Here is a 9440-nt window from a genome sequence, read left to right as displayed (position 1 = left end):
AAAAATACTTTATAAAAATATGATTGGCATTAGAGTGAATCAAAAACAGACATTTTCAGCTGTTTTAGGTCAGAAATTCTCCATTTAGCCCATTCTCCGATAGTTCTATGGATTAGGGTTGTCAAAAGTATTGATACTCAAAAAAGTATTGATACTGAAACGTTGTATCCGGATACAATACTCATTTTCAAAAGTATCGATACAGTGCTACCACCAGTGGCACCTAAAGTGCATCTAAAGTGCAGAATAGAGGACAATGCACTTTCTGAACACTGTGATTGAATAATTCTGTCCACTTTTCAGTTTCAGACTTTTTTTTATAACAGGTGCAGCTGCTGAGAATTATTTTTGTTTGGCTAGCGTCATTGTTATGTGTGCAAAGCATAGCCAAGGAAGGAACATTTAATTTAAACTTCATAAGTTTTTTTTATCAAGCTTGCTTAATATTGTGCACAGCATACAACCTCAAAATATTGTTCTTATTGTTTATATTATTTATTTATTGTATTTTATTAATGAAAATATTTCTGTTGAATTTTGGAGTCTTTGTTTTTTACCTTGTGATATCGAAAATTACATCGAGTATCGAATATTTTCCTTAGTATCGGTATCGAGTTGAAAAGTTTAGTATCGTGACAACCCTACTACGGATAAATTCTAATTTGCTTCTTCTTTAAATCAGGGAAGCCCATCTAACAAGTGACAAACTGAAAGCAGAAACTTACGTTCAAAGTCGGAATCATCGTCTTCATCATCCTCGCCGTTGGACTCTGTTTGCATGGGCTCCCCATCAAACATCACCCCCTTCCCCGGTTTACCACCCACGCCGGATCCATCCTGACTTCTGGTGTCCCGCAAGCGGGTGAAGTACTGTACAGCAAAATCCACCAGGTCTGACGGCCTTTGTCGCAGCACCTCCACTGTGTAGCCCTGCAGCAGTTCTGTCAACCCCACCGGTATCTCAATACTCATGGCTGAGCTTAGCTTTTTGGTAGCCTTTAGATATCTAAGGCAAGAGAAAAACACAGAAAAACATTTGTTAGGTGTTATAATGGCTGTGAAGGTTGCCATCTATAATGATTTGTTGATGTTTTTCTGTGGATATATACTTAAGTTCTAAAACTTTTCAACAAAAATATAAATGTTTTCCCACGCAGTAGGGCGTGGGAAAAACGTATATGTTCCACTTTCGGTTTCAGAAGGAGCTATAATTTGTAGTAAGAAAGAATATTCTTCAAATAATAAATGTGCTACATGTGATTTCTGCAACAAAAAAAAATATTTTAAATTCTAAAAGCAAAATGTTTTTTATTATTTAAAATTAGTATCAGCATAGAAATTCCTCAGCTATCTTTTTTAAATAAAGCAACAAACTACCCCTTCTTCAGTGGAAGGAAATATTTTAGCAGAAAATACATTTGGTTTGAATTTGAAAAAGTTTGATCTTTTTGTTGTAAAACCTAAAAATAATAATCAAATAATGGTTCTTTAACCACAAAAATACATAGAACTAAAGATTTTTTTTTTAAGAGTGCTGTAGGGCATTTTTAAATCGGAGTCAGAGAATGACTTTCTTTTTATGGTTGTTTGTTGACAACCATGTCTGTGTATTTCAGCCAAAGTTATGATAGAGAGTTTTTGGCTCTGCTAGCTATGATCTTTAACCACAGCCACAGAACCTAGATGCATGAGACATGAAACCCAGAAGCTAATGATGAGCCAAGAGAAATGACAGTCACAAAGTTTTAGCAGATCTTCCGATTGATTATGTTTGACAAAACTTTTAAAATAACACACATTTCTTTCAAATAGTGAAAAGTACATAATCAAATATAACAATTGATTTGTTTGTGTCTAGAGCAACATAGTATTTGATCATCAACTAAAAGCACAGTGAAATAGTTAGTTTAATTGTAGTGTAGCCATGAAAAGTAGCTGCTTGAACACCATACCCTTACATTGCAGGCATCATGCATTAAACTGAGACATGGCAACAATACACTTTTTTAGTTTTTACTGAATTGTATGCCCAGAGCTGGTCTGTATTTAGAGACTAAAAAGCTATGATCTTTGGAAAATTGTGAGGCCATCCCTCTGATGAAAAAATAAAGAGATGAGTGAGAAAAATATGGGTTGACTGCAACTTCTATTAGTATATATATAGCATTGACAAGTGTGGTTTTGGCATTCTTCAGCCCTGGACCAAAAATAAATTGTGATTTAATTATGTGATATATTATGAAGTCATAGCATTCCTACATGGGCTATTACAAAAAAATAACCAAAGTGAGCTTTATTTTTTTGTTTTAAAATAAACAATCTATTTATATTAATAGAGGACAGCGATAATGCTCACAAAATAATTGTCATGCGTTGAGTACTTGCACGTGGTGTGGTCTATAACAGCCTGATTGTTGATTTAAACAGATGTGACTTTTGTTATTTCGACACAATGCATGACTGTGGAGGCTCACTAAGGTGATGACAACTTAGCACGAGGGAAAAAAAAGGATGCACGCGGGCTGGGAAGATTTAAGGAGATTATGAGGTTTGACACCCAAACAGAAACAGCGTTGCACTGCATTTTTAATTCAGTTCAACTACCTTAGGTGACACTGTCACCACTGAGTGCCTACTTTATCTAAAGCTGAGAAACAGATATCTCACAGCTGAAGTCGACAGATAATGAGTTGGAAAAAAAACAAAAACTAGCCGAGTTTTACAACATAAACCCCATGCATCGTCAACCACTGAGCTGTCAACTTGGTTTGGTGGTGGCTGCAAGGAGCTAGCATATCAAGCTAAGCTAATCCTACCAGCTGAATAAGAGCTACAGTACCAACTCAACTTAACTTGCAGATAAGCTTGCTTGATTAAACAATGTCTGCAGCAAATATAATGAAGCAAAATCTAAAGTGCTCCCCCCACACACACTTTCAGCTCATCCATGCTAAGCTGTCATGCTAGCTTGAAAGCCCCCCTCTTAGCTTACACTGTGGTATGGCGCAAAGACTGTGGGTGCTAAGCCACCAGAACAGCGACAGGCAGGATAAACGTTGCCAAGCAAGCACTGCAAGTTGTGTTAGATAAGTCAGGTAAGCCGTTTAACGACACACTTTCACGACACTCTGTATGTACGAGTCACTTACGTTCAAAAATGATGTCTTCCCGGCTAAACAAGCCAGTCACCTCCTCCTCTGTGTCTTCCTTGTTCTCGCTCTTTATTTCGCCTCTTCTTTTTTCAGCCAGTCCCCTTAACGGTATCCCTTCATAGAGAATACACTCAAAAACCCCACAAACGTCCTATTTCCGTTAGCGCCACCGAGCTACGCTAACAGTTGAAGGGGGTAGTATCTCCAGCCAACCAGGTGTACGAGGATGCTGGCTAAGTTCTGAGGGAGCAAAAATTGTCCTCAGTGCTGCAGCCTGACGTTAACGCTCTCGTTGAGGGTGGGACTAATGTGGCAGCAAGGCTAGCTTGCGGGCTAAGTGGCTGAGCTGCTAACTAGCTAGTTTTCCTTTGGCAACTCAGATCTACTCGGAACTCCGCAGGGCACGAGTCAGCTGCTTCGGCCAGGTGACACAAAGCCTGCTATAGCAACGCGCCTCGGTTATTAAAAGCTACCAGAAGCACCGAAGAAAATTACTAAACTTTAAAGTTAAGTTAATGTATCAGACTGACATATAATTATGTGGGGAAGAAAAAAAAATCCTGCTAAATTAGCAGAAAGCGGCTCTGCTTCCCCCCCACCGTCGCGGTAATCCACAGCCGTTAAACCACGAATGAAACACTGGTCCCAGGAAGCGTGAGGGGGTGGAACTTTTTAGACTGACAGGACTTAGAACCAATTAAAATGAAGATTTACAGGGCATCAGCCAATTGCATGCAGCCATGGGAGAAGGGAGGGGATTGAAGGCTGAACTATATTGGAACTCTCCAAAAAAGGCCGCACCCACAAAGGTGGCCTTGAGAGATAGAAAGAAAATTAAAGTTAAATCAAATTTAAGCGCTTTAAAAAGCGGCCAAAGAAAAATAATATATATTTTTTAAAGTTTTTCCAAAGTAAGTTAACTTAACCTGCATGTAAACACAAAAACTAAAAGTAAGTTATTTCTTTATGAAAATATAAACTGGCATTATAAACATGTTTAACCATTTTTTATAACAAATTAGCTGTATTTTTTACCCAGTTCGGATTCAAGCAAATTAAAAATAGAAGAAAATAAAAATGCTTCTTAGAGCTTAAGTTTAAAGTACCATTCCTTTTTTTGGGACAAAATTCCTAAACATTCTTAATGAATTATGACTTGTTTTCTCTTCATGAAAGCTTTTACAGATTCAATTTAAAAATAGAACTGTATTTATCTCTCAGCGTGAACCATGCCCTGGGAAGCTTTTCACAAACCTTTTAAATTTCCCACATTTTGTACAGTTAAGCTCACAAATGTAAACATATTTTATTGTAAACATTTGATATGCCAGCAAAACAGGGCTTAATAGTTAAATGGAAGAACATTGATACTTAGTTTTCAGAATTAGTTCTATAAATCAAATATAAAATATTTGTTGTGTGTTTTTATTCCATCCCTTTTAATCCGAATCCCTTAAATAATATCATGTAAAACAAATTGCCTTCATAAGTTGTATAAGTTCTAATCAAACCTTTTTTTGTTTTCATTTTGATATAAATCTAGTTGCTTTATGAAGGTGTATTAGATAAATTAGAAAAAACTGGTGTGCAAACAGCATCATAAAGACCAATGAAGACATCAAGTAACTGTTAACGGAGCTGCAGAGATCTACAACTTAGGCGGGAGAATCTCTTAACAGAGATTAAACAATTATTAAACACTCACTCAAAAATTTGGGAAGTTCAAAAGAAGATATTTTTTGTTGAAAGAAGGGCCTAGAAAATGTGTAGCAACAAATTTGCCAGGTAGCAGGAGCACCTGTCTGTATCATGGCTACCGCATTCCATGACTCCAACTCACAATCATTATTGCCAGATTAGATGCTTTAATCTTCCATAATGTTGCACATATTAACCCTTTTTCATTTGTCTGCAGGTCTTGTTGAGTCATCCAGAAAATGACAACATACACCCAGAGTTACTATGGAATGCTTTACATTAAACCAGATTTTAGTGTCAAATTGTCAATTTGAGGTCCAGACCTAAATCCAAGTAGAGTTTCTCACTGGATTGTTAAACTTGTTCAAAGAGTCAGTCAAGTATGACTGATCTTGAGCTGTTTTTGCATATAAAATTTAGTTTCCATGCAAAGGTGGTAGAGACACCAAACTACCAGTAGTTTGTGATTGTTATATTTGTTCTATATCTATTGGTGTGTGGGACTGAATTTGTATGCACAACAAACTTTACCTATTTCTATATTCTTTTTTTCAACCAGTTTCAAATTTCTGTTTTCTGCAGGCAACTCTTTGTGAGGATCTATTCTGTGCAATCTCAATAAAATGCTGTGAAGTTTGTGGTTTTAACCTGATAAGATGATGAATAGCAAAGGGTCTGAATACTTTTACAGGGAATTCCATGTTAAAAATGCCATGCAACTTGTAAAGGTAATTCCTCAGTCTGTGTTTCTATTTTTGTACACACAGCTTTAGGTGCAGAACTAACGACGAGTCCTATTTCACTGTTCACCTTTATTACCTTGGCTTTCTCTGATTAGTTAAGCCTTTTGTTGGCTTCCGTAGACAGAAAAGGACCAGCATGCTTTCAGGTCACCATGATTCCCTTTACAGTTAGGCTAACTGCCCAGTGAAGTTTGCAGCAACCCTCTGAGTTCAGTCAATAATGAATTATCTCCTCTTCCATCTCTATCTCTCACCTTCTATCTGTCACTGAGGTAAAGCTGTTGCCATGGTCACAAAGAGCCCTTATTTAATTCCTTGAGCTGGTTTCTTATTGGCTTATGTCTTTGTTTTTAACAAACGCAAACAACAAGAACTTTAGACTCCCCCTGCTGGGAAATTTGACTTACCAAAACAAATCATGGCAAAAAACAATAGATATTTATTTATCATAATATTCACCAAAGAGGTTTAAACTTTAGATAGAGCATATGATTTTTGGGCCATTTAAAAAGTGTAGATCTGATATTAGAGTGAAATCTACTGTCACGAATACTAAGATTGGTCTCCCTCCTATAGGAAATCATTTTTCTGCATAAAGATTTCCTCAGGGACTTATACAGGCGCATGAATCTGAAGCAGCCATTTTTTCAAGTGCAGTGAAAGACTAAAATCCACATGTATAGTGAGGATTCAGGTCATGGCTTTCCTCGAAGTGTCTCTCCTTTGAGAATTACAGCTAATGTGCTTTCAGCCAATTCCAAAAATGACTCAAAGAGAGCTGTAAGGCCTACATTTTCAGAGTGAGAGGGAGGTAGTGATAGAAAAATGGGACCGAAAAGGAAGAAGAATATACCAGTTTTACTAAAATTTACATTTTCCTTTAAATCTTGTCAGACATTGATAAAAAAAGATAAAAATATAAGTGTCATTAACAACAAAACAGGATAAATCAAAGGATTTTTAATTCTGACAATGGCTACTTTTTACTCTAAAAAAAAAAAAATGTGTGCAATTAAGCACTCTTTATTTGGAATCTTTAAAGAATCAGCCCTGAAGGAAAAAGCCCAATTTATTAGGATGGAGATATTTCAGGCATTGTTTTAGTAAAATGATTAGAATACAAAAGTCTCAATGACCACCTTGGAAATGTCAAGTATCCATCAAACTCTAACTCAGAGACTCAACAGACAAACGTCCATAGCTTTTCACAATAAATGCTAACCTCAAATAAAGGAGAGCAATTACCCTAGCTAAGGGTTGGCTAGTTTCTGTCTTTACATAATGCATAAAATCCCTAAACACAAGTAGTCTTGGTGGATTCCCACTGCCATTGCACCATCTAAAAACATATTTGATTTAATACACATTTAAATTAGTGCATTAATTAGAATACACATAATTGAAAGTTTCGTGCATGAGTAAGGCAACTAAACTACAACAAAAATATGGGTCACCTGCCATAGTTAATGACATGGGCACTTTATTAAATCCTCCCAATGCAACATCCATGATTCAGTCTGTGCCTTGGTCCATTGCAGTATGTATTTGTGCAGCTGTATTTATCCATTAGCTCATAATTCATTGCTTCCATCATTTCATGTGCAGCCTGCATGATGGGAAATTCATCAAAACCTAAGAAGCCTTTTATGCACCACCTCCACAAACCACAAACCTTAGCTTTTTGTACAATTAGAGTTGAAGTCTGTGATGATTTTTCAGTGGAAGATTTATGCTTCTTAGATTCCTTTGAAAATGTTTCTTAAAAAAGAAAAAAGAAACGTATACCTTAAACAATTATAATATGAGATGGAAAAAAACTTTCTTTGGTTAATAGAGAGTTATACACCGCTATTATGTTTAAAAAAACTGGTATTTTAAGATTTTCAAGTCTCTTTATGAACAATAAGGATTATTCTAAACAGCGATGATCTCTGTAACAATTTCTCTGCCTTATTTGGATGAAAATGCAAAAGTCTAGCTTTGCTTGAGAGTCGTCCTTTGGGAATTTCTAATTCATATGTAATTATTGCTTCTTCCCTGGTGGAGTGCGGGGTCACATTAACAATGACTTTAAAATGCCTTTATTACAACTGTTTTAATCTTGTAGTCAGTCAGTCCTCCTTATTATGCCTTCAGTTTGTGAGAAATGCTGCTGCACACCTTTTAAATGGAGCATATTACCTGAGTTTTTTCTTGATTCATCTCAGTCCCTCGGATCAGCTGACCAGAGGTACCAAGGAGGCCTTTGACTTAAGCCTGTTTTGTGGTTGTCATAAGATTTTGCACAGGCAAATAGTGTTATTATGTCTGTGCAACCATAATATTGTCCAACAGCAAGAGATTTTTTTTTTAAATTAGATCTAAAATTAGAATTTCACTACAAAAGAAAACGTTTTGCTTGATTTCTTAAAAGTATTGAAGCTTTTTGCTTAAAAGTTGTGTACATGTGCAACGCCTTACAGTCTGTTTAAAAATGCTAAATAAAACAAGGCAACAGCTAAAACAAATCTCTGAATAGAGCCTAAATTCATTCATGCCTTACTTGTATGAAATCACCCAAGGGCCAGAACTACATTCATACAAAACAGACTGTTCAATTGATGCCATAATGCAACACTGCCATCTGCTGGTCAATATGAGACAGTTGATGAGCAAAGATTTGTTTGGTCGCTGCTATGATACATTCATGGTGCATAAACTAGAACATTCATTGAACATTTTATTCATTTAAATCAATCAGATAGCAAGTCGTTTATTATGTAGACTAATTATAAACAGTGTTGTTATTTAGGTTCATATAGAGGATTACTGGTTTACAGCTAAATAAAACCAACCTTTAGTGTCTCAGAAGGTTAAAACAAGGTGAAAAATTGATATTTTAAATTCAGAAAAACAACATTACCATCTAAATAAGGGACTGACTTGACAGTGCTAAACTTGTCTGCTGTTCACAGAGAGTTTTATTAAATTATTTTGATGGACAGTTGTATGGTATGTTAAATTTGTTAAGAAAAGGTGCTAAAGCAACAGGTTAAAATGCAGCTTTAATTGTGAAGCAAAGTCCAATCAAGGGTTTAGAGGATATTCACAGGGCGTGCACTACATCTGGACACAGAGCTTCAGGACCTGATGCATACAGACGTATCCTGGATTAAACTACAGCTGCTGCGTTCCTTCTGTTAAGTCCCTCTCAAAACTGTAGACAATGTCAGAAATGACTCAGAACTGCAGAGGCAACTGTAGCTAACTGATCTTCTTTTCCGATGAAAGTGAATTTTGTATTTTAATTGAAAAAAGAACAACTCAGAGTCTAGAAAATTACTGGAAAGCCACAGAATATACTGCTTACAATTCAATTGTAAATTTTCCAGTAAGTTTTCATTTGAGGAGTCCTTTCATCTACTCTGCCTCATCAGGTTGTAAGTTGAGCAATCCACCAGAGCAGTTTTAGAGAACTTTCCTTTGCTGATGCCAAAACCTGCTTGACAGGCTAGTGAACTGGACTTAAGCCCTGTAGAGAATATATATACATATATATACTTTTTTAAAAGTAATACAATGAGATCATCAAGCACGTGAGAAATCACTTTTTTTCTAAAAGTTAGGCACTTGGATAAAGTTTACGAAACAGACCACAGACATGTCAGGAGTAAGGTTGTGGAGAAGAGATCCACAGCTCTGGTGGGGGAATCTGTCGAAATCTAATAATCGTGAACTGCACAAATATGGTCTTATGAAAAAGTGGTAGAAAGAAAGCCATTGTTAAAGGGAAACCATAAGATGTCTTGTTTGTAGTTTAAAGTTACAGTGTGTAACTTTTAGCGACATCTAGCGGTCAGACTGCAGC

The 9440-nt window shown here is 36.2% G+C and overlaps 1 protein-coding gene across 1 annotated transcript in view; it reads right to left on the bottom strand.

Annotated features, from left to right (window-relative positions):
* The window catches only part of LOC107098948 (cAMP-dependent protein kinase type II-alpha regulatory subunit-like), a 52634-nt gene extending 48861 nt beyond the window's left edge, over positions 1-3773 (bottom strand). Inside the window, exons 1-2 of the mRNA XM_015396849.1 lie at positions 3150-3773; positions 726-1006 (exon numbers count right to left, since the gene is read on the bottom strand). Coding sequence (XP_015252335.1) covers positions 726-972 — 247 coding nt within the window. The 5' untranslated portion in view covers positions 973-1006; positions 3150-3773. The remainder of the gene's footprint in view (positions 1-725; positions 1007-3149) is intronic.
* Between the last annotated feature and the right edge of the window lie 5667 nt (positions 3774-9440).

Source organism: Cyprinodon variegatus, unplaced genomic scaffold (genome assembly GCF_000732505.1).
Source record: "Cyprinodon variegatus isolate N-32 unplaced genomic scaffold, C_variegatus-1.0 Scaffold824, whole genome shotgun sequence".
NCBI lineage: Eukaryota > Metazoa > Chordata > Actinopteri > Cyprinodontiformes > Cyprinodontidae > Cyprinodon > Cyprinodon variegatus.
This window is presented reverse-complemented; position numbering and strand designations above follow the sequence as displayed.